The sequence below is a fragment of the Fomitopsis serialis genome (genome assembly GCF_022376445.1).
Source record: "Fomitopsis serialis strain Sig1Antser10 chromosome Unknown B0H18scaffold_139, whole genome shotgun sequence".
In the NCBI taxonomy this organism is placed as follows: Eukaryota; Fungi; Basidiomycota; class Agaricomycetes; order Polyporales; family Fomitopsidaceae; genus Fomitopsis; species Fomitopsis serialis.
In genome coordinates this window covers 67,039-89,753 of record NW_025955099.1, presented here as the reverse complement: position 1 = coordinate 89,753, position 22,715 = coordinate 67,039, and the positions used below count along the sequence as shown (strand labels likewise).

Here is a 22,715-nt window from a genome sequence, read left to right as displayed (position 1 = left end):
TGATAGCTATCCATTTCCCTCGAAAGACCTCCTGCGTTGAGAGTCACACGCGTGACTGACGCGTGACACCTCGCGACCGTGACGACGCGTGACACCTCGCGACCGTGACGACGCGTCCGGATCAGTGCCCGGACAGCTGCTTGGGAATAGAACGCATGTCTCTCCGACGTTCAATTTCTTGAACCCCTCCATCCTCTGCGAACGATAGCATCATGCCAGGCCCACGAAACATGAAAAAGAAGGCCAAGCAGCAGGCCAAGAAGGCGAGATATTCGCAGGGCGAGAGACCGCTTGACGACGAGCAGGACGCGTCCTCCAAATCTCCTGCACCGGTCGCCTGTGCCGACGAACACGACGCGCTGTGTGCTACAGGCAACACTCAGCTTGTGACGGAAGGAGCATACCAATACAATCAGCCAATAGCTGCGAATGCTCTACCACCCGACCATCCCTACTACCCTGCCGAAGCATACCCTAATCCTTATTCCGCGCCAGACCCTTACGAGGAGCCACCACCGCCCAATGTCCCCGAAGACCACGAGCGAATCCATCCATCGCTTGTTAACGAGCCGTTCATCTACGATCCGGGGAACGGTCCCCGTGTCCGCAATGTACACGCGTTTCTTGATTCTACCTTTGCCTCACCACCTTCTCTGGACGATCCCCTGTGTGCCGAATTTGCACAGGAAGAAATGTTGGAGATGTTGTGCTCTGTTCTGCCCGAGGAAACGGCTCTGGTGCGTTATCATGCTCTCTGAAGGATCGTGCAGCTCTATACACTTCGTCCCAGATATTGTGGTATAACAAGAGTCGACAAGTTGCGAGGGTCTGTCCCGCATGTCAGCGGCTATACCACCTGGGTGATGTCTTGCCAGAACATCTGCTGGACGAGAACTCAATACCCAAGCCTCACGAACCGATCGCCCCCAACCTATTTCGCGAGCAGGAGCTGAGCGGTCTCTGTATGTTGCTCTTTACTCGTCGACGACGTGCCTATCTCAACTGCGTTTGTGCACAGGCTCTCCCATGTGCTTTGTCCTTGCGGCCTTCAACTACCCCGGCGTGATTCGCTCCGCCTGGGGCCGCATGGCCGAAGAACTCGACGCCGAGACGTGGGACCTCCTCGACGGCCCCGGGATGTCTGCAGTGCAGAATGACCGGGGACTCGGCATGTTGCTCAAGATGACGCGGTGTACGGACCTCGGACTGGGCGAGATGTTCTTCCCCGACGAGGAGCTTGTTGTTGAGGAAGACTATGGTAATGAGGGCTACGAAGAATACTCGGACGAAGAGGATTACGGACTAGAGGTGTCGTTAAGCGATTCAGAGAGGCTGGTCGGGACAGCGAGATGGGACCGCGGTTCGGACGAGACTCAGCACCAGCTTGAGGAGGACGGACTGCTACGGAGTATGAACGTGCTGAGTTTGACAGCCTGATTTTACTTTGTTACGATGCTCATCTATACATTGTACGTGACTGCCCGCCGTCTCGAGTGTCCCAACATCTGCTTCAGGCTCTGGACAGCGATGTTGATGCGTTATGTACTGTATAACCTCTCTTGAGTCTCATAAGTTGGTGAGAACGTGTCCGGGCTAAACGTATGTACAGGCATTCATCCAACAGAAGGGTCAGCAGATGGGCTTCCAAAATCTTGTAGTGCTCTCCCTTGGAATGGGAGCCAATCCGCGAGACCTCCAGGCCTCCCTTGTCAGTGCAGCAACGGTCAAGTGGACAGTCAATGCCGTACGTGACTTGTAGTCGACGCTCGCAATACATAAACTAATCCCGCGCTGGACGCGGACGAGTGGTGGGTACAGATGGACGAGTTGTACTACACACAGTATGTAAGGATGTCGCTTGGATTGTTTCGACTATGTACAGAAGGCGATCAGCCCAGCCATAGTTCCTACGTGCAAACCCCATCATGTACACATCGTACACCCGGGAATCTCTGTGTCCGGATGGATACTACTAGCCCCCCCTAGGCAGACCCTGAAGAAGACCTCTTTGACGGAGGGGAGGGCGGTCTTCTAGTACGGAGGCTCAAGGCATGGGATCGAACTTCGGTATGCTCGACACCTTCATCCGAACCGTTTCCCTCCAGTCCCCAGCACGTCTCTCGCAGTACGTACAGCCGTTCAATAGCACCATGTGCCTATCAAAGACAACTGTCGGGGTCCTGAGATTATCAATCGAGTTTCCGATGTCTTGTAGAACATTCGCCTGGAACGGGTACCATTCAACGCAGTCCGTATAGCTACCCTTGTGCATATACGGCCCACGACTCGGGGCATGGCATTCATACATGACTTGCAGCCAATGTTCACGGTGAAGGACCTGAAATCACGCACTACAAGTCGGCCCTCACGATAAGAGCAGTTTGGTCAGACTCGCTCACCCAATTGGCGAAGGTTCCAGCGTCCAGATGCTCCCAAGCATCAGCCGCCTTCGCTGAGAGTGTGTACGGAGCCGCCTCGTCACAAAGACTCTTGTACCCGTGCCTCATCGCATATCCCATGACCGCCAGTGGCATCTTAGGGATGGCAGCTCTATTCGACGGGTGGTGCTGATCAGTTATACGTTGTGACATGATGTGACGACACAGTACGCACTGCATATACACTTTACATATCTCCATTGCTGAGTATACACAGTACTTCTCCGCCGCCTCTGCCACTGTTGCGAGTTCCTTGGTGCCGACCTTGCTCAGATCGGGCAGCCGTTGGCGATACATGAACTGGAACAGCAGCTCCAAGGTCGACGCCGTTTCTGTCAAGGCCACGATTTCATTATCCACTGGGACGTCAGACCCAGGGAAACTGTCGGAGTGGAATTCGAGATTCTTGCGGTGGACCTTGAAGAGCACGTCATCTTTTGAGGATATCGTAACGTCTGCGTCTGGTGCGTTGACTGCACAGGCATATGCATGTGAGTCTACACCGCAACGCACACATCATCAGGAGATCACTCACAACGCTCGCTACATCTGGGGGTCGAGGATTCCTCCATGATGAAGTAAGTTTTGACGGTGGTCGTTGCGATCACCAAATCGTCGTCAATGTGAGAATGAAACGCAGGTTCATGCAGGGTACGCCGCTCGATCTGATTGTACTTGACTCGGATGATATTTTCGCCGCTGTCTCACAGTCGCCAGTCTTCCCAGTGCCTTCGAAACGTTGTTAGTATCTCATGCATCGTGGTGGGTCACGCCGAACCTTGTTGACTGCTTCCTTCTCGACTGGCGCGCGTCAGGTCCATCTTGTTAATTAGGCGCGCCTGCATTGAAACATTGAATATTGAGTACTGAGTGACGTCCGATTCGTTCATTTCTTGTTGTGTGCATGCCGGGGGGGCGGGGGGCTTATGTTGATATGCTGCTGCCGCTGGTCTAATTGTGGATTGTATTCTGTAAGATATTGCTGGATGAGATGTGTCACATCAAGCTCAAGCCCAACATCTCTCGAACAATTGAACACATCAATCCTACCATTGAATACTTAGTGATACAACCCGCGGGAGTCTTGCAACCATACCTCAAAGGGATGCCCTCCAGACTCACAGACTCAGTTCATACAGCTTAGGGGCAGCCTCTTCCAGCTTTCGACGACCGCCGCCTGCGTCGCCCTCCCTTCGGCGGCGGAGCCCACGGGGCAAGTATTGACTCACATTGCGAGTCGTCGAGGACCGTATGTGTCTTCAAGCGCGAGCCCTTGTCAGATTGGTTCAGCGAGCGCGGACAAGATCACCTGCGCACGAAGAAAGTAAATCATCTTGTCACTGACAAGGACTAGCAGACGCACCTCATAGCCTGCAGCCACCAACGCATCGAATCGGGCGCGAATCTGCGCGACGGTGACCCATCCGTTGTCGTTGTTGATAATCAGGTTCGGAGGTACGGGCCGCTGCAAGGAAAGGCATCGCGAGCGCCGTAGGCTGGGCTATTAGTGGTGGTACATGGTCGAGCTCGATAATAGCCTTGAGCAGCTCAGGCTGTACGGTAACAGTGACTCACGCGGTTGTGAGGGTCCAGGGACCACTTGAAGCCAATACTACTAGGATGACGTGGTTGGTTAACGACGCCGGGGTGCAAAGCAAATGGTCCGAGGGGCTTTCTGTCAGATAGACCATGCATTACCACGAGGACACAGCGGCGACCGTGGGCCCGGCCGGGGCTGAGACGAATTGACAAGTGGGCGGTGAGACAGCCAGCATCAATGGGCAGCGCGACGAATTGAAACATTCAATGAGGACCCACCGCGAACGTTCATCCAATTAATGTCGGGCCTCGTCTTGACAAGTCACTTGTCAACATCAGAGTCGCTCGCTGGGAGAGGCGGGACGCGTATCGGTCTGATGGCTTCCTAACCCGGACTGCATTTAATCTCACCTGGGCTCCCAGCGCCCGAGACGCGTGGTCGTTTGTCTCGCGATTCCGCATAGTTCTCAGGGAAGACCGCCGTGTGTGTAATCCTATGACTGCGATGTCAGTGCAGCGAAAGGCCAAGGGCTCAAAATAGCCGTTATTGTCCATTAGATACTATCTACTACGTGAAGACTCGAAGCGTAGGGTCGAACTTCGGTATGCTCGCTACCTTCCCCGCAATCGCATACACCCAGTGGTCTGCACGTTTCTTGCACTGCACGCATTCGCCCAGCAGATGCCGGTGCCGGTCCACGGTCGCTGATGCAGACTGTTGGAGACAGGCAAGTGAGCTTCCAAGGTCCTGCAGGACACCCCCTTGGAACGGGAGCCAAAGGGGGCACTCCGGTAGACCTCCCTTGTGCAGTAGCGGGGCAAAAGGCGGGTGGTGGATGTCGTACAGGACTTGTAGCCAATGTTCGCGGTAGAGAACCTGTGATGATGTCCTATGAGTTGCGGTAGAGGTATCATGGCTGCCGAAGCCGCCCACCCAACTAGCAAAGCACCGTGCGTCTAGATACTCCAAAGCGTCGGCAGCCTTAGCCTGGACAGTGTGCGGAGCCGCTTCCTCGCACAGGCTCTCGTACTCGTGCCTCGCTGCATAGCCCATAACCTTCAGCGGCATCTTCGGGATTGCAGACCTATCAAGTTGGTACATATCAGTTCTCCGAGACAGTACCACAATAGAACCGCCCTAAGCCTGGCAGCACTCACTGCATGTACACTTTGCATACCTCCATCGCTGAGTAGACAAAGTATTTCTCCGCAGCCTCCGCCAGCATCGCAAGCTCATCCGCGTCAATCTTGCTCAGGTCGGGCTGTCGCTGGCGATACATGTATTGAAATAGTAGGTCTAGCGTCGAAGCCTTCTCCGACAATGGCACAATTTCGTTGTCCACAGGGACATCAGTCCCGGGGAAGATGTCAGAATAGGTCTCGAGACTCTTCCGGTGCACCTTGAAAAGTACACCGTCAGATGAGGAGATCGTCAAATCTGCATCCGCAGCGTTGACTGTCCGCAAGTAAGTTTCAGCCGATAAATAGCTGCATTCGTAGGTGATCACTCACATCGTTCGCTGTATGTAGGAGACATAGTCAAATCGTAAGGCGTCGTCGTAGCAATCGCCGTATCGTCGATGCGAAGGGCATGCAGGAACGTGTGCGCCCAGTGAGAAACTGCTGGGATACGCAAGGCTCGGAACGGGAATAATATATGGGAATGCCAACGCTGCCTCATGCCTTCCTCGAGGCCGAAGCTCAGGGTGGACCATGCAGCAACTTTGTTGACTGCTTCTCTTCGGATCCTCTTCGCACAGGCGTGGTCTACTGACCTGTAGCACACGGCGATCTCAAATCTAGACGCCACGCCACGGAGTACAACGACGACGACTTACCGAATAACCTTGCGCACACCCACCCACCGTCGATAGCGTCATTTAGCAAAACGCAGTTTTCGGCCAAAATTTTCATGAACAATGTCATTCCTGTGAATATGGTCACACACCGACACGGCCCTAACCCCCCCTTCCTCCCGCGGACTCTCGTCGATCGAACGACGTGAAATTCGGCAGTGGCTTCATGGCACGTTCCATACTGATAGCACTGCTCCAGTTTCTCAACAGCAGGTGGCAATCACTGCAGTCATCCAGCATGTGCTTGTGTTTGTCGAAGATCTTATACGGATCGTTAACGTTCGAGAGCGACATGCCGAGTTCTTGCAGGACCTCGCCCATGAACGGGAGCCAGAGGGTACAATCTTCTCCCTCGACGACAGAGTCTTCATGCGTGTGTATGTGTACGTTCGGACGGTGCAGGTCGAGGAGGAACCGCAGCCGACTCTCGCGATATAGAATCTGATCGAGTGTACATTGTGAGCACTGAGCGGTTTATCACACAGCTGCCACTCACCCAATTCAGGAACATCCTGGAATCGAGGCGTCGCATCACGACTTCCGCATCCATGTTGATAGTGTGCGGAGCAGCCTCATCGCACAGCTCCGTGTAGCCATGCCGTGCGGCGTATAACAAGACATCCATAGGTATCTTCGGTATTGCCGCTCTACGAAAACGAAAAACGTCCATAAGCTTATACTCTGTGAACGAGGTATCATGAACTCACTGCATGTATATTTTGCATACCTCCATCGCCGAATAGATACAATACTTTTCTGCCGCCTCTGCCAACAGCGCCAACTCCTCCGCGTCCAACTTGCCCAAGTCGGGTTGCCGCTGACGGTACACGTACTGGAACAGTAATTCCAGTGTCGATGCTTTCTCCCCCAGCAGTACGATCTCGTCTTGCGCAGGGACGACGTCCGACTCAACACCAGGGAAGACGTCGGAGTGGACTCCCAGGTTGTTCCGGTGCAGCTTGAACAATACACCGTCAGACGAAGACATCGTGATGTCGCATCCGGGGCGCAAACTGTGATGTATCAGTGCGTCTGCTGACGTGTACCTCTCTGCAGGGTACTCACATCGTTCACTATATTTGAGCTCGAACCTACCGACATGGTCACGATTGTATGCGCATATACGTTGGTCCAACTGTTCGTTTCTGTGTACAGGTACTATGATGTGGCAGACGAGAGCCAAAGGCTAGATAAGAAGACAATTCCGACCAGCTACAGGCCAGCACTTGAATGGAGTGGTACAAAGGTTATATATGAATGTGTTCTACCGAGTTGCCGTTGGCAGACGCGACCATGGCGCTGCAAGTTCGGCTATTGCCGGGCACTGTAGGACTCGGAACGTTACTGGAGTTCAAACGTTCAAGTTGACGTGTTCACGTTTTCGTCCAAGACGGCGAGATTGATTGAACTGTACGCTGAACCAAGCTGCTAGTGTATTGCATGCGACCAATCATGAGCCATCTGTTCCCAACTCTAGTGATTGAAGTAGTACTCAGCTACGCAACTACTTACGTACTATGTGATAGTACATATGGTCACCGTGACGTTACAAGGCAGACTAAACTGTGGTAGCGTCGAGATCCTCTTGATAATCTGTGTGGACCAAGCCTCTGCTCTCCTGCTGCATTGTGTACAGGTCGACAGCGCAGCGGAAGCCTCTGTAAGATCTCGTTGATCGATTGAGCGTTGCTACATCGCCGCTGATCGCATTGGTGACTTTCATTTGAAGGGTTTCCACAGGTCGCACTCTGTGAAGCCCCCCTTATGCAAGAGCCCTCCCGACGTGTACGGTTGATGCGCGTCCTTTAGAGCCTTCAAATATGGCTCTCGGTAAAGCACCTGTTTGTCTGTAAGTTCGTATTTTGTCCCACAAACTTGAACATGCTTCCGCAATCCGGACCTTCACTCACCCAATGTACGAACCACATGTGCCCAAATGTCGAAAACCTCTCGTGGTTCCACCGGATTGTGTGAGGGCTGCTTCCACGCATACTTCGTGTAACCATGCTTTGCTGCATATGCAAGGACGCAATTGCATTTTTGGGTAACGACAGTCTGTGCGGGAAGAATCGTCGTGATAGTCAACACTGCGAACATACCAGTGTCAAGAAGCCCACTCAATGCTCACTTCATCATAACCCTGCAGATCTCCATTGCAGAGAAGACGCGGTACTTCTCCGCGCCTCAGCCAGCTGCGATACTGTTCAAAGTGATGTCTGGCTGCGGTTGGCGATACATATACTGGAACAGCAGCTCTAGCGTGGACGACTGCTCAGACAGGGGCACGATCTCATCGTTGGTTGCAAGGTCGCCGTCGGGGAACACTTCGGATGAGCTGCTAGATTCTTTTGTGCACGCTGAAGAGCACCCCATCTGAGGAGAAATCGTGATATCTGAGTCGGAGGCATTGACTGTGATGTTTCTAGGTGAATGCTATGCACGCGACATCTGACAACTGAGGATAGTACGCACAACGTTCGCTGTGCCTTGCTGTTGGCGCTTGAGACTCGGACATCCTCGGCGCAATCGTGTGGATTCGGTGAAGCTTTGGACGAGAGTCAAGTGTGCAGTGGTTTATGAGTCGGGCGCACGTAGCATCGAGCCATCCAATGCCTCATAGGGAGCATGCTTTATGGTGTTCGGCCACTCTGCATCCTCGTGGCACCGTCGAGGCCAAGCTTCTGTTCGCACAATGTACAGCTTGTCACGCTGCGCGACTCTCATCTAGTATTTGACACGAGGTCGAAGATCAGCCTGGTGGCAAGAAGATTCGCACAGCATACATCCACCTGCTCCTTGTTTAGGTACGATCATTCAACCTGTTGTGATTCTTGGTTCAGACTCGAACCTGCAGTCAAAGAAGTGTACAGACGCAAGAACACTACCAGACCACGTCGATAGACCATCAAACATAACTGTGACATTCCCTTGTTGCATACTAGAACTGAAAACTTCGCAATTCGGCAACACGACGGTGAATCTGATCCCGCCATGTCTGAGCGCGCAGTTTGCAGTGCCAACAATCCTGCAGTTTCGCGTAGTTCCTCTCGAGGACCGAGGAGAACTGCAGGGGTGCCTCCAAGTCATGGCCCATGTCGTCGACCACGGCCAGTACGAAGGGCTTCCAAAGATCACACTCCCAGAGCCCGCCCTTATGCAGAATACCACCTGGGGGTGGTGGACGGTAGGCATCGAGTAGCGCCTGAACCCATGGATCGCGGTAGAGACACTATCCATTCGAAACATAGCCGCGAACGTGAACATGATTTCAATCGGCTTGCTGTAGTGAAGACTCACCCATCTAATGAAATGTGCGGGCCCGAGATGATCGAGTGCATCTTTCGCTGATACACTCAGCGTCCTGAGCGCGGCCTCAGCAGAGATATCCTTGTGCCCGTGTCTTGCAGCATAGCCGAGTACAGCGAATGGCTCCTTGCAAGTGGATAAAGAGGCCCTAGCAATGCAGAGTCGAGACATTGAGCTGAGAGGAAATGGAGATCGCAATCGCGCGTACCTCATTGAAACCTTGCAGTTCTCCATGGCGGCCAGAACACGATATTTCTCCGCAGCTTCCGCCAACTTCGCCAGCTGCTCAAACGTGACGGCGCGCAAGTCCGGCTGCGGAGGCTGATACATGTATTGGAAGAGAAGCTCCAATGTAGACGAGTCTTCCGACAGGTTGACTATGTCGTCTGATAGAAAGTCGTCCCCAGGGAAGATCTCCGAGTGCATGTGTAGATTCCGTTTGTGTACTCTGAAGCGTACGCCATCGCAAGATGAGACGAGGACGTCCCCATCGTCCGCGTAGGCTAGGATGTATATTGAGTCAATTAACCAGCAGGAAACTGACTGATCGACTCACATCGTTCGCTAATCGACCCAACTCTCCACGGGGATTTGAGCATGCCACAAGTCGAAGTTCTGAAATGACAGTCAGCGAAAGTAATGCAACTACAACAGATACGCACCCAATCGAGGGCGTAATCTCTTGAGGATTCATAGTATGTTAGTTGTCCAGTCGAGCGAATGTAGGTCGGCACCCGACGAGCCACATCTCGTCCTCTCTTTTTATCATGCCTTTGGCTGTGTGGCGTCCTCAAGGCTTGCTTCCATCGACGATCAAGTCGACGGAGCTCGAGGGCGATGTTCCCCTTTATGGCATGACATAACTCAAGCCACGCAACACCATTTACTAATGATCAAGAATGTGTCTCAGGGCTCACTTAGATCCAGACACCGTAGCTAATCCGAGAATGCAAATGGACGCACCGCTCTAGGGCCAGGTCAAATTAAACTGAGTCCGCAGAAGCGCCGTTACTGCAACAAGCGTGCGATAGAGACTCTCCTCCTCGCCTCACCGGCCTTACCACTGCCCGGTACTGGCGCTGGTCAATCAGAGCAGTCCAGTCTGTTTGAATGTTGCGTCCGCCTTGGTGCCACGGACGACACAGAGACATGAGAGGCGTAGTCGACTCGTGGCACACAAGGACAGCACAGTCAAGTAGACCAGTCTCAATCCATTCATGGTCGATGGAATCTCCGCACACTAAGTACCTATCTCGAGACTAAGGTCAACGCCAGGTGGGTCAAGGTCAGGGAAGCGTACCTACGTGTTCCGAGGCGTTACACGTTCTGATAAGGTTTGAACAGTAATGGCAACTGGCTCCCCCTTTCTACCTGATCCCGAATGTACGGGCGTTGAACGATGGCACTCTTCTTGATGATATCGTTCGCGGGAAGCGCGAGCTCCAGCTCAAATGCTCGCACGAGGACAAAAAGTAACGCCTTCATCCTGTTGAGGCGTCAGTCCCGCGGAAGCGGTGTAAAGAGCGGGGACATGCTCACTCGACGAGCGAGAATCGATATCCAATGCAAGCGCGTGGTCCACCTATAAAGGTCATCAAATTGCCCCACACACCCGGGATGCTCTGGACTGCCTCAGGAAGCTTCTCCCAGCGCTCCGGTCTACAGACTCGTAAGAGCTGTTGACATATACGGATGGCCGCGGACTCACTTGAACTCGAAAGCGTCCTCGCCCCAGAGTGCTTGCGTCGGTTCAGAGCGAGAATCGGTATCAGAATCTGTGTGCCTTTCTGAATCCTGCAACTACCGTCAGACAACCAACACACCAGAGCATCAGCGATGGAGGCTCACTTGACGTGGTCGTGGACTTGGCCATGACGGTCGGTATACGGTGTGTTGAGAGGGATCATGTCGTCCTTGCATGCTACCCTTGCAGTAGCTGGCACCGGTGCATGCAGCCGCATCGTCTCGCGCACCACGGCATCGAGATAAGGAAGCGCGTTGAGTTCATCCATCGACGGCGTGTCCGTCTGCACGCCGAGGAGCTCCTCGCGAAGCTTGCGCTGGATTAACGGCGCTTGAGCGAGAGCGAAGAGAGCCCAGCCAGTTCCGTAACTCGTGGTCTCGTGTCCCGCGATGAGGAACCTGAGATCGGTCAGAAATCTGCTTCTGTGGCACTAGCGAATCATTCCAAGACCTACGTCGGTACCTCTTTGTGCCCGTAGTCAGTTAGGATAGCGCGTGTAAGGTACAGGCATACTTACGTGCAAGGACGTCTTCGTCGGACAGACGTTGACTCACTGGGATGTCCGTGCTCATGTTGGCCTTTATGAGCAATGTGAGAAGATCGCGGCTGCCTAAGGCATCGCCAACGCCCTTTTCGTCAGAAGTCCTCATAACCTCCGCTTTCTTGTCCTGGATGAGCTGCATGCCAACGCGCCGTGCGACCGCTTGCGCCGTATTTGTGCCCTTCGCAAAGCTGTCCGGCTGTTCGGTATGACTTCAGCTTGCCCGTGTTGCACAGGCGGAGCACTCACAATGATATCCAGGATTGGGAATGCATATTTGAGGACAACGGCCAAGCCTGTGCTAGCGCTCGTAATGGCTTGGAACATGGTGGTGAACGCCTGATTGAGCTCGTTTGGCTTGTCATCTAATGCATTGAAGTCGTAATTGAATCCTAGAAAACTCGCGGCGGTCAACTGGACGATGCTTGACAACCGGGTGGTACAACGAACCAGCAAGTCCGATGACGTCCAGAGTCATCTTGCCCAAACCAGCGGTAACATCGATCCTGGCAGGAGCGCCGGCGACTGCGATCTGGTCGCTCCAGAAGTCCCGCAGCTAGCGATGGTCTATGAGAAGAGCAGTTTACACTCAGTACGATTGGTACCCACCTGTTGTGCTTTCTCGACAAAGATCTCGGTCAGCCCCCGGATCTGAGCATATCCGAAGGCTGGATTCTTGTAACATATGAGACAAGTCGAGCGGTGTGCGATGGGACAGCTTACCATAACACGACGCTGTGGACGCGCAACATCGATTAGAAGACTTCGCATGGCTGGCGTGACTCAGACTGCGTACCTGTTGACGGTGCTGATCACCTGCGCATGTCGTCAAAATGTCGTCAGTACCAGCTATTGATATAATGATGCTGATCACTAACCTTCCACCACGAGTAAACCTGTAGTGGTGACCCCGTCAAATGGTGTCCCGTGGCATTGTCTCGCGACATACCTTGACCAACAATCTTTCCCAAGAAGAAAGCATCCATTGCAGGTTTGGCGTAGTCGTGTGAGTGACTCAAGATGTGCCCCAGAGCTCTCGTGTCGAGGGTGTATAGCTTGTGTGACTGACCCAATGTCAGTTCAACTAATAATGTGGTCGCACAGAGTCCAAGACTTACGTTCAACCAGCCCTTGTAGGTGATCGTTGGGCCATGTTCTTCAACCCAAGCTTCATGCAGCACTGAATCATCGGCCTTGTGTATGTCGGAAAGATTGCCATAGATCAGACTGGGGCTCGCCGGTCCGGGCAGATCTCGTAGCGTGGACCACAGCGGTGCCAACAGGATTCTGGCTACCTTCCACAGCACGTAGATCAGCAAGGCGACCCCTGCAGACGGCAACACCTGGGATTGGATGAAGACGATCATAGCGAGACCTGCGGAACGAACTCGACTACCCGGCGCTTTTGTGCGTTGGTCGCTGGGCGGCAATCTATCCAAACAACAGACGAGTTGGTCAGCCCGTAGATCGGAGACCACTACAGCGACAGATCACTACAATGATGACTTACTACACTCAGGCTTACAACACAGCTTCGTCGGAATTCTCAGGCCAACTGCCACGGGACGTGTGTCGGAGGCTGGAGCTATTGCCGTTGCCGCTTGTATGACGTGGCCACATGCCTCTCCGGTAAGCTCGGGTGCTCTACAGCTGGCCAGACGGTGAGTATAAGTATTTGATCAGCGGGATTGCAATGTCGAGACAGGCTGCGGCTGCGCAATGACTGTCTGAGGCTGACTGTGCCGGCCGCTGCAGTGAGTCACCACGAGCTATACTATTTGGACAATCAAATTGGTGTACTCACACAAAGGCGCAAGATTATAGAGGGCGATTTTGGCGGACTGCAGTTAGTAGCTCAGACTTGCTACAGTTGCGTAAACTGAACATGTCCAGCACCGGTACACACCTTCGACTTTGTTTGGCTCGCCCTCGCCCCAGTTGTCCCCCCGCCGTCCTACACGCTGGCATACTTACCTCCCATTCCCCACTTGTCCAACGAGCTGACACCTAGAGCATGGTATGGCGCGAGCTATCCGATGAGTCATCCCTTGTAGATGAGCCATGGTGCGTGTCACCGGCCCGTCATTAATCATTCGTCCCGGGTGAAGCTGGTTGTCGATTCAACTTGAATTTGGAGCCAAAAATGGAGTCCGTTTCCCTCGATCTGGAAAAAAATTGTCCGGCCAGGGCCTTCAACTTGATCTGAGTGCGCTGGCAGAAGGATGCGACTCGCGACCACGAGCGCTTCGAATTCTAATTTCGGGAGAACCCGCCTTGTGGCGTTGAGTTCCGCATTAGGTATCGACTACTTACACGAGGAGTCGTTACCTTGGCTCCGCCCACCGTGACTGGCAGATGACACCCAATGGCTCCAGCGTAGCATCAGGGGGCCTTTCCAGGAAGAGCCTGAGATCCCAATGTTTGGCCGCAGAAGTCCCGCGATACTACCTTGACTTTCCCCTCGAAAACCCGTCACACTCATGGCCTGACTCGAATACAGACGTTCAAACGAACTCGAGTAGCCGCTAAGTTGGCATCTGACAAGAACAGTGGGCTACTGACCGGGAAGGTAAGTTAAAATCTTATACGTTACGCTTCTTGTTCATTTAGCCTCAAACAAGCTTGCCCAATAATGGCAGTCGACCCGCTGTTCACGGGTTCATCATCAAGAGCGCGTGCTCCCACACACATGACATTGAGAAGACAGGCAAAGCCACTACTCAGATCATCTGAAATGCTTACCTCTCTTCCACTCTAGGAGTAGGCTAAGGAACAGCGATGTCTCGAGGTCCCAGATGTCACCGATGTCTTGGGACATCGTTACAGACAGCTCTGGCCCACGCCGCCCAAGGGTAAGTCTGGGAACTCGCCCAGACTCGCCCACTTCGAAGGAACGAAAACTCCACGCGCTGTATTCGTCCATGGAGCTGAAATGGACTAAGATTGCGGCCCCTGATCACGATCGTCTTAGCGCATAGTACATATATAAGTGATGGTCTTCTCCATTCACTTGCGCCGCCCCTTCTTGCTCCTCTACTCGGGTCGTAACCACCATGCAGCATCCTGTTCCTCCTTCGAGGGTGACTCCCGTTGTACGTCTAGCAGAAGCCACCCACAACCGCGGCTCCTGGCCCCCTGGCAGAAGCACAGGCGGGGACGTGCCCGCTGGTTCGTAGAGTTCGTCGCGGAAGCGGTGAGTGGCTGAATTGCCTTCATGTGGCTCAGCTCCTGACGGCTTCACGCAGTTGTCTACCTTCCTCTACACGTTTGCGGGTACTGGATCGACTGCAACGTATGTCCTAGGAAACCTCCTGGGAGTGCAGGGCGTCGGCAGTATGTGTCTGCGAAGCATATCCATAACCTCAGTCATAGTGACGATGCACTGTTTACAGGTGTGCTTCAAGTCGGGATGGCATATTCCCTTGGAATCGTGCTGGCGGTTATCATCTGTCTGGTGGTTTACAGCTATCTTCGGATGACCTAGCCACTGACAAATGTAATGCACAGCCGACGTCCAATGGGCACGCAAATCCTGCCTTCACGATCTGGCACATGCTCACTGGCAATGTTACGCCTCTGAGAGGTTGCGGTAAGACGGCCAAACCACTACCAGTCAACTAGCCTTTATATTGATCACAACTTATGCCATCGTCGCACCAGACTTATCGTTGCGCAAATTGTTGGGGCCTACGTCGCGTGCTTGCTCATTTACGTGCAATACCACGACATGATCAAGGTCTGTGACTTGGCCCATGACAGGCTACCTGGCAGAACTAACCCCCGTCACAGGAAGCGATTGCAGGTCTGCAAGCAAAGGATCTCTACGACTCAGTCATGTTCACGGCGCAAGGCCCAGGCGGCATCTTCGGACTGTACGCCACGCCTGGGGCTAACCTGGGCAACGTCTTCTTGAATGAATTCGTCTGTGTGCGTATTCATGTGCCTTTCGCCCGTTGCGTCCATCCGTTCAACTTGCTGTTCTAGGACTTCGTCCTAGCCGTCGTGATCTTCGCCTGCCTAGATCCCACCAACGCGTTTTCGCCTCCGGTCGCCGCTCCTTGGATCATCGGCTTTACTTAGTACGGTAGCTCTCGATCCTCCCTGCGCCGCTTTCCCTGACCGCGCCGTGTCAGTGGGATCGTCATCTGGGGCTTTTCTCCCGCAAGCCTCGCAGCTAACTCGGCACGCGACGTCGGCGGTCGTCTGGCAGTCCTCTCGCTCTGGGGGCTCCCGGCTTCAGGCGGAAGCTACGCTGCAATCGCTGCTCTGACGAACATCCCCGCGACGATCTTGGGAGGCATCTTCTACCACTTCATCTTCACCGACTCTGACCGCGGTGCGTATCCTCGATTCTATTGATGGGTGGCTGTATTCAATTTCATGCTGATCCTTCTCGCCAGTCCTCACGCCCGCGTCCCTCGAGCTCTTGAGCGCCACGAAGGCCTACGAAGATCGCGGCAAAGCCGAAAGCCCCGCTTCGTCCGTGAAGAATGACGTTGAGTATTGCGAGCGCGTTCTGACGAAGTGACCTGGCTGGGCCCTTGCAGGCTTTTCCCCTTGTGTTTCCGACCCGAACATACGCGATTTGTACAATAGTGAGCGACACTCTGCGGCTGCGATGACCATACGTTCTCCAGAATCACCAATTTGTTTCGCATGCCCGACGAGACAAGGCTTTGTTGAACCCAAGCTCTGTGGCGAGCTCACTGCCACGCGCTCGCTGCAGCGTGTTCGCCGCGAGGTAAGTGACACGGTGAAACTTCCGAAAAGGCTATTTTGTAGTTGCGTTGCTATGGCCGCCACAAGATCTAAGTATCGATCTTGCATTGTCCGTGCTGTGCTCCTCGCGTGCTGATTGGCCATTGTTCTTGGGAAAGACTTCCATATCCGTCCGGAGCCACACTGGTCGGCCACAGTTGGCCACGGACTTAACGGACCATCGCTACCTGGTATATATGATGGTCTTGTCCGCTCGTCATGCCCACTCTACTCTTCCATTCATACCTCAAAGCGGCGTAGCACGTCGTAGGCCGCCTTAGGACTTCAGGTGTGTGTCCACCTTGTTGAAATGACTTCAGGGCTATCCTGACTGACATGTCGCCTTCACCTTCTTTTCAGTAATTAGATCAGTATGCACCGACAGGAAAGACACAACATAATAGCCCAACCCTCTCCCTACATACCCCCCGAACTCGTCGAACACATCATCGACTTCAACTTCGCCGACACGGCCACGCTCATCGCCAGCAGCCGCGTCGCGCGCGCCTGGGCCCCCGCCACCCGGCACCACCTCTTCTCCTCCCTCAACCTCAAATCCGCCCCGCGGATCCTCGCCTTCGCCGACATCCTCCGCGCGTCCCCCTCCCTCGCGCGTGCCGCCCGCGAGGTCCGGATCCCCGCCTGGCTGAGCAAGCTCCCCACACGCACCGCGCTCTCTCAGATATTCGAACAGCTCCGCCGAGGAGGCGGGGTGAAGTGCGTGCGGTGCACGGGGCAGCAGCTCCAGCCTGTGTGGTACGAGCTCCTCGGCTCGCTCCACTCCGTCGAGTCGGTGAAGCTGAAGGCGACGTGGTGCGACCTCGACGCGCTGGACGGGCTGCTGCGCGCGTTCCCGCGGGTGCGGGACGTGTTCGTCGAAACGCGCATGCTCTCGGGGGTGGGCGACGTCTCCGCGCCGGCCGCGGCGGTCGTTCCGCTGCCCGAGCTGAGGCGGATGGTCGTGTTCAACGCGAGCGGTCTGCCGAACGACTTTCAGTCTATATTGCTGAGACAGGGCTTGCCCCGCCTCGAGAGCATCGAGGCGCAGTTCGGCTCGGTGGAGGACGTCGTGCGGTTCCATGAGTTCCTGGACAAAGGTGGGTATGAGACTATTAAGGACCTGCACATGGACTTCACCTACGAATGCCCGGTCGACCCTTCGCATGGTGCGTAGTTGCTGCTCCATTGTGATTGGCTCCATTGTGATTGGTTACTACGGCCGCAACTGACGTCGTCATCACAGATGCTAATGCCACTCTGCTTCTCAGTGAGAGCGTGCGGAAGTGTAACCTTCGCAGCCTGGGCCTCAAGTGCGATCATGACTTTGCGAGGATCTGGGAAGCTACGCAGGAAGCTGTGACACTAACAGATAGCTCTGATTTCCCTATGTGCATGTACACTGACCATTATGCGTACTCACACATTTATTCTTGCAGCTAGCTGCAAGGTTCAAGACTTCAAGTATCAAGCTTTCGGGACCAACGATTGGACTTCTAAGACAACGAGACTTCGTTTCGAGGTGGAATCGATATATGTATATACACGCCGACTAGCGGGGTATTGCTGATCTCGACAGAGCTATGACGATACATTGGACGGACAGACGATTATAGCACGACAGCGACATAAAATACTCATCACAATCGTACACTTGCGCTGTGAGGGGACGTTGGGTTTGATAAGTTACGGGGGGATATCCTGTCACGGCCTTCAGCCAATGACGTCTCCGATGATTTCGACGGAATCGCCCGTCGAGATGCGGCGCATTACCGACGAGCGCAGCACGGCGCCGAGTCCGTGCTTCATCGACAAGTTTTCGGGGCTTGCCAGGCCGCCGCCCGTCGACGGCCTGTGGAAGTCGCTCAGTTGGATGGACGCGACGTCGCCCACGAGCCCATTCACGCGGTGTGTCTGTTCACTGCACCGTTCGTACCTTTCAACCTTCCCACAATACGATGACAGCGACTCACCCATCCACCGTCGGCTGCTCCGCGGCCTCCTGCGCCTTGAGCTTCTCGCCTTCCCGACGACCGACGTCCTCGATGCGCTGCACGTCGCCATCCATCACGGGGAAGCTGCCGCCTTCAGGGTATGCCTCCGCTGCGCGCTGCGCCTCGCCTGCGAGTGAATCGGGCGGCGGGGTGTGTCCGAGAGCCTCCTTCGTTGCGTTGGCGAGATGCTCTGCCCCAGCCTCGCCGATGGTGCTGACGTTGACCTCGCCCACCAAGTTTACCTCGCGGTCGGCCTTGATGCGCTCAGCGTCCTTGAGCGCAATGTCCTTCAGCAGTTCGGGGTCGACCGTCGGGACGCCTGCGCCCTCGGGGTGCTTCGAGGCGGCCGCCTGCGCCTCAGCAGCGAGCGAGCCGGGCGGCGGACGAAAGCCCAGTGCCTTGTGCTCGTGCGACATGAGCGTACGCGCCTCAGTGGCACTGATGGCGCCGAGGTTCACGCCGCCTGTGGCGGGCGGTGAGACGGCCTTCGCGCCGTTCGCGTGGATGACCTTGACGCCGGGCGAGCTCGCATCGACGTTGGTCTTGCGTTCGGCGAGGATGCGCTCGGCGTCCTGGCGGGCGAGCTCCTTGAGCGTGACGGGGTCGGGGAGCTGCTTGCCCGGCTTTCCCTCGGGGTGCTTCGCGGCCGCAGCCTGCACCTCTGCAGCGAGCGAGCCGTGGGGCGGGCGGAAACCGAGCACCCGGTGCTCTTCGGACATGATCTTCCGGGCCTCCGCTGCGTAGCGCGGTTAGCGTCCTGATACTATCGAAGAATGAGACCGACTCACATCTGCCTACAGCCTCAAGGTCGATCCCGACGGCCTCTGCAATGGAAGGTCGCCGGGTAGCAGCTGTCTTAGGCGGTGCGATGTCGACGTCGTCCGCAGTCAGAGACTCGGCAGGGGAGCCGGTAGCGCGCAGGATGTCGCCGTTGACCACTGGGACCTCGGAGGTGACGATGCTCGGGGCAGTTGCAGTCGCAATCATGGCGGTGAGTGGTGAGCGCGGTGAGATGGAGATGGTGGTGGTCGAGTGTAAAGGCGAGAGATAATAGGGCGCATGGCTTTAAGGAGTGGTTCAGGCGGTGGGGCTGGTGGAACGGGGAGCGTTCGCTTGAATCTGGGGTGCGTTCGACTGCGGGGTCACGTCATGGGCAGTGCCCGCGTCCCGTCACCATCACCTGATTCGGGGGTCACGCCGCCATCATCGCTGCTGCTTCGCCGCAGTCGCCCTCGCAAGACGCGATCCTCGACTTCGCGTTGGCCAGCCAACGCGCCATCCTCGCGTGCACTTAGGCTGTGAGCACTGCCGAAAGCGATGAGCCTGCGTTGGCCACGCGGGAATTCGCTCGATGTCAGTGCTTGTCGGAAGTCCGCCGCACGCGTCGTGAGTATACTTATGTACATGTGGTGCCGCCGCCGTGCATACGATAGTGAACAATGCAATACGGGGAGCTTGCGAAGGCGAAGCGTGCGTTAGACTCAGAACTCGCGATATGATCACTCGTGGATTATAGCGCTCACCAATGATATTGGATGAGAACCCGCTGTCACGGTTATCGCGACGAGGCTAGCGCGGTGGAGTGGGTTCGAGGGATGATCGTGTTCGGATCGAGAAGTCGTCATTTGCCCGCGTTGCTGCCACGGTGCCACCGCAAAGTCGTATTGTGCAAACATGTACAAGTATCACAAAACTGTGTAGAGTCGCAACGTCGTCTACGGGCTATCCAGTGCCACTACTTGAGCGTATACGCGCACCTATGTACGCAACTTGATGCGGACGTAGCGCTATACAGACGCTATGTAGTCCTTCCGAGGTCTCGAGCAACTGCTTCCGCATGGGCGTTCGCAATATGTGACACTTGCTGGCAGCTGTTACGAGAACAAGGTGAGATTAGCATCCACGCAGCAGATGGGCCGGAGGAATCACGAAGGGAAGCATCCATAAGTACTTAGCGGAGCTGGGTTAATTGCACAACCCCGCATTGCGTATGAGAACAGATGAGAACGCAACTCCCTACTTCCGAGCGCATGCGCGTCATGACCTCGGGTTTCGAGCATGCGGTCCTCCGCCGCTAGAACCGATCTCCGGGAGAGCTATAAACAGCTCTCGCATACCGCACACGCAGCAACGGCGCAATAAAAGGGTGCGTTCCCGGACGTACGCCGTGCATCGTCTCCCCGCGAGACACGCGAAGCTGCCTCTCCACACTGAGCGAACTTCTCCCGGGTACCGACGGGCTAATCATCGACGATGGAGACGCGTGAACTGCGCACGAATTGTGGATGGTTCGCTTCGCTGGTAGTCATGCGGGACGATCAGCGGTTCGTAGAAGTACAAACTATTGCACGTTAGAGGCGGAGACGAACCTGGACGAACACGTATACAGTACTGCCATTGGGCGTGTCGTTACAGAAGGAGATCAACGTCGACCGCATGGATTCCCACAGCCTTCATAAGGTCGCCGTGCAGTAGGCCATCCATTCGTCTTAAGGTAGCATAGATGTATTGAACAGGCAGACGGCTTTCATTGAGAGATGGCCATGGCCAAGCTGAGTAGTCGTCGAAGGTCTGGGTAAAGGAGGGTCATTGCACAAGCGCTCAATCGCGCAATGATTCAATGACCAATCGGGCCAGGATCTCAGCCACCCTAGGTCACTGAGACCGACCTCAACTAGCTGCTCCCCGTTCTATGGCCACGCTTATAGAACTGTCGTATACCTGCACAGCTCATTCCTATGTATACACAATTATAGGCCCCTACAGCCAAAACTGGGAGCAGTGACTTTGGAGGATAACACCCAGATTTGGTAAGTATTACCTAAGCATCCTCACTTCCGGACATTGTCCATCGTCTTCCATCGCCTTGCTCCCATCCTTCGCTCTGACAACTGTCTCATATTAGTCATTGTATCTCTAGCAACTATACAAGAATTATATGGGCTTGTAAACGACCTGCAGCGATATATATAACTCGATTGAGGCTGGCCGACTGGGGTGTATCAGCGCCTATTTGCACCCTCGTCAGGAAAATATTCACTCCCCATGAGTCGAGGTTCCTATAACCATTTCAAGTAGTGTAGTATGTCACTAAGATGCATTAAGCTGCACTCACACTTCGAAGAGGGTAGTTATTCTGCCCTCGGACTGAGGGGAAGTCTTCAAATGCAGAGGTGCCCGAGATCCCGGCCCGATATATGGCAATTGAGCGCTCAGCATTTTGCTCCAGTCTTGGTCCAGTCGATCATCTCAATCCCCTCGCTCTGTTGTCGTCTATACCCCGACACATACATTGCCATGCCTCGAGCAACGTCAGACCGCTTTAGCAGGGCACATTTACCTTCCGCGAAGTCAAAGTCCGCGGGAGAGTCGTCAGGGTCCTCATCTGGCGTACACAACCCGATCTTCAACACTGAGCGGTTCGGCCAACATATCCTTAAGAACCCGCAGACGGCCCAAACGTGCGTTTAGTTCTGTGAGTGTCTTTTCATGGTGCTTATGCTGTTCACAGGATTGTTGACACAGTACGTATCAGGGAGTCTAGATGGTGAAGGAAAGCCTGACGGAGCGCATGGCTTAGGCGAGTCTGCGTCCGACAGACAAAGTGCTCGAGGTCGGCCCTGGTACGGGTAATTTGACAGTCAAGATCTTGGAGAAGGCGAAACATGTAACGGCTGTGGAGATGGACCCTCGGATGGCAGCCGAGCTCACCAAACGAGTGCAGGGAAAGTGAGTAGTGCTCTATTTCTTCCTGCCTTCACCCATCCCAACAACGCAACGCAGACCCGAACAACGCAAGCTCGAGATCATCATCGGCGACTTCGTCAAAGCCACGCTCCCCTACTTCGACGTCTGCATCTCCAATACGCCGTACCAGATCTCCTCGCCGCTCGTCTTCCGCCTCCTCTCGCACCGCCCGCTCTTCCGCGTCGCGATCCTCATGTTCCAGCGCGAGTTCGCGATGCGCCTCGTCGCGCGTCCCGGCACCGAGCTCTGGTCGCGCCTCTCCGCGAACGTCCAGCTCTACGCGAAGGTCGACCTCACGATGCACGTCAGCAAGAACAACTTCCGCCCCCCGCCCAAGGTCGAGAGCAGCGTGATCCGGCTCGTCCCACGGGACCCCCCGCCGCCCGTGGAGTTTGGCGAGTTCGACGGGCTGGCGAGGATCGTGTTCAGCAGGAGGAACAAGATTATACACGCGAATTTCCTCGCGAAGGGCGTGATGGAGATGTTGGAGAGCAATTGGAGGACGTGGGCGTCGATGAACAATGTGGTACGTCCTGGCGGTGCACATGCCAGTGCAGTAATTGACTACAACGCTGTGCAGATGGTCGAGGACAACGTCGATATGAAAAAGAAGGTACAGGAAGTCTTGCAGGAGACTGGCTATGCAGAGAGCCGAGCAGCGAAGATGGATATTGACGATCTGCTGAAGTGAGTGTCCATTACGTCTTTGACGGGTCTCGCTGACGCTTCCACCCAGACTGCTATCGGCATTCCACGAAGCTGGCATACACTTCGCATGATCTCCGTTGTTCGTAT

At 54.9% G+C, this 22,715-nt stretch overlaps 10 protein-coding genes across 10 annotated transcripts; 4 read left to right on the top strand and 6 right to left on the bottom strand.

Annotated features, from left to right (window-relative positions):
• The first annotated feature begins 157 nt into the window (after window positions 1-157).
• On the top strand, window positions 158-1,515 carry B0H18DRAFT_1215581 (uncharacterized protein). The gene is made up of 3 exons (XM_048036645.1): window positions 158-737; window positions 791-962; window positions 1,019-1,515. The coding sequence occupies exons 1-3, from the start codon at window positions 213-215 to the stop codon at window positions 1,435-1,437; spliced, it is 1,116 nt and encodes a 371-aa protein (XP_047887065.1). The 5' UTR covers window positions 158-212; the 3' UTR covers window positions 1,438-1,515.
• Window positions 1,516-2,304: 789 nt separating this feature from the next.
• B0H18DRAFT_99587 (uncharacterized protein) lies at window positions 2,305-3,343 on the bottom strand. The gene is made up of 4 exons (XM_048045367.1): window positions 3,217-3,343; window positions 2,974-3,167; window positions 2,614-2,911; window positions 2,305-2,550 (listed from the first exon to the last, which is right to left on the bottom strand). Exons 2-4 carry the CDS (start codon window positions 3,008-3,010, stop codon window positions 2,352-2,354), a joined length of 534 nt encoding a protein of 177 aa, XP_047887064.1. The 5' UTR covers window positions 3,011-3,167; window positions 3,217-3,343; the 3' UTR covers window positions 2,305-2,351.
• Window positions 3,344-4,477: 1,134 nt separating this feature from the next.
• Window positions 4,478-5,960, bottom strand: B0H18DRAFT_99559 (uncharacterized protein). The gene is made up of 4 exons (XM_048045343.1): window positions 5,816-5,960; window positions 5,490-5,752; window positions 5,136-5,433; window positions 4,478-5,062 (listed from the first exon to the last, which is right to left on the bottom strand). Exons 2-4 carry the CDS (start codon window positions 5,656-5,658, stop codon window positions 4,546-4,548), a joined length of 984 nt encoding a protein of 327 aa, XP_047887063.1. The 5' UTR covers window positions 5,659-5,752; window positions 5,816-5,960; the 3' UTR covers window positions 4,478-4,545.
• On the bottom strand, window positions 5,936-6,821 carry B0H18DRAFT_1124990 (uncharacterized protein; the record flags this gene model as incomplete). Its single annotated transcript, XM_048034951.1, has 3 exons — window positions 5,936-6,274; window positions 6,330-6,480; window positions 6,541-6,821. The coding sequence occupies 3 exons, from the start codon at window positions 6,819-6,821 to the stop codon at window positions 5,936-5,938; spliced, it is 771 nt and encodes a 256-aa protein (XP_047887062.1).
• A 1,700-nt stretch (window positions 6,822-8,521) lies between these two features.
• B0H18DRAFT_99425 (uncharacterized protein) lies at window positions 8,522-10,116 on the bottom strand. The gene is made up of 5 exons (XM_048045241.1): window positions 9,802-10,116; window positions 9,696-9,754; window positions 9,348-9,642; window positions 9,131-9,287; window positions 8,522-9,062 (listed from the first exon to the last, which is right to left on the bottom strand). Exons 1-5 carry the CDS (start codon window positions 9,831-9,833, stop codon window positions 8,772-8,774), a joined length of 834 nt encoding a protein of 277 aa, XP_047887061.1. The 5' UTR covers window positions 9,834-10,116; the 3' UTR covers window positions 8,522-8,771.
• A 340-nt stretch (window positions 10,117-10,456) lies between these two features.
• On the bottom strand, window positions 10,457-12,791 carry B0H18DRAFT_1124988 (cytochrome P450; the record flags this gene model as incomplete). Its single annotated transcript, XM_048034950.1, has 14 exons — window positions 10,457-10,625; window positions 10,679-10,798; window positions 10,848-10,922; window positions 10,988-11,281; window positions 11,338-11,347; window positions 11,401-11,623; window positions 11,674-11,816; window positions 11,875-11,980; window positions 12,034-12,099; window positions 12,148-12,159; window positions 12,221-12,240; window positions 12,303-12,320; window positions 12,374-12,488; window positions 12,543-12,791. The coding sequence occupies 14 exons, from the start codon at window positions 12,789-12,791 to the stop codon at window positions 10,457-10,459; spliced, it is 1,620 nt and encodes a 539-aa protein (XP_047887060.1).
• A 1,748-nt stretch (window positions 12,792-14,539) lies between these two features.
• Window positions 14,540-15,880, top strand: B0H18DRAFT_848140 (aquaporin-like protein; the record flags this gene model as incomplete). Its single annotated transcript, XM_048039575.1, has 9 exons — window positions 14,540-14,617; window positions 14,670-14,757; window positions 14,817-14,878; window positions 14,932-14,991; window positions 15,038-15,160; window positions 15,214-15,351; window positions 15,409-15,503; window positions 15,558-15,760; window positions 15,825-15,880. Coding segments are annotated over 9 exons (903 nt in total), but the record flags the coding sequence as incomplete, so codon positions are not given.
• A 675-nt stretch (window positions 15,881-16,555) lies between these two features.
• Window positions 16,556-17,679, top strand: B0H18DRAFT_1124986 (uncharacterized protein; the record flags this gene model as incomplete). The annotated part of the gene is made up of 3 exons (XM_048034949.1): window positions 16,556-17,348; window positions 17,426-17,538; window positions 17,623-17,679. The coding sequence occupies 3 exons, from the start codon at window positions 16,556-16,558 to the stop codon at window positions 17,677-17,679; spliced, it is 963 nt and encodes a 320-aa protein (XP_047887058.1).
• B0H18DRAFT_1042033 (uncharacterized protein) lies at window positions 17,668-19,281 on the bottom strand. Its single transcript, XM_048030607.1, has 3 exons — window positions 18,962-19,281; window positions 18,153-18,909; window positions 17,668-18,093 (listed from the first exon to the last, which is right to left on the bottom strand). The coding sequence occupies exons 1-3, from the start codon at window positions 19,158-19,160 to the stop codon at window positions 18,081-18,083; spliced, it is 969 nt and encodes a 322-aa protein (XP_047887057.1). The 5' UTR covers window positions 19,161-19,281; the 3' UTR covers window positions 17,668-18,080.
• Window positions 19,282-21,470: 2,189 nt separating this feature from the next.
• Window positions 21,471-22,699, top strand: B0H18DRAFT_886067 (S-adenosyl-L-methionine-dependent methyltransferase; the record flags this gene model as incomplete). Its single annotated transcript, XM_048041106.1, has 6 exons — window positions 21,471-21,634; window positions 21,685-21,697; window positions 21,754-21,902; window positions 21,957-22,446; window positions 22,501-22,607; window positions 22,657-22,699. 6 exons carry the CDS (start codon window positions 21,471-21,473, stop codon window positions 22,697-22,699), a joined length of 966 nt encoding a protein of 321 aa, XP_047887056.1.
• Between the last annotated feature and the right edge of the window lie 16 nt (window positions 22,700-22,715).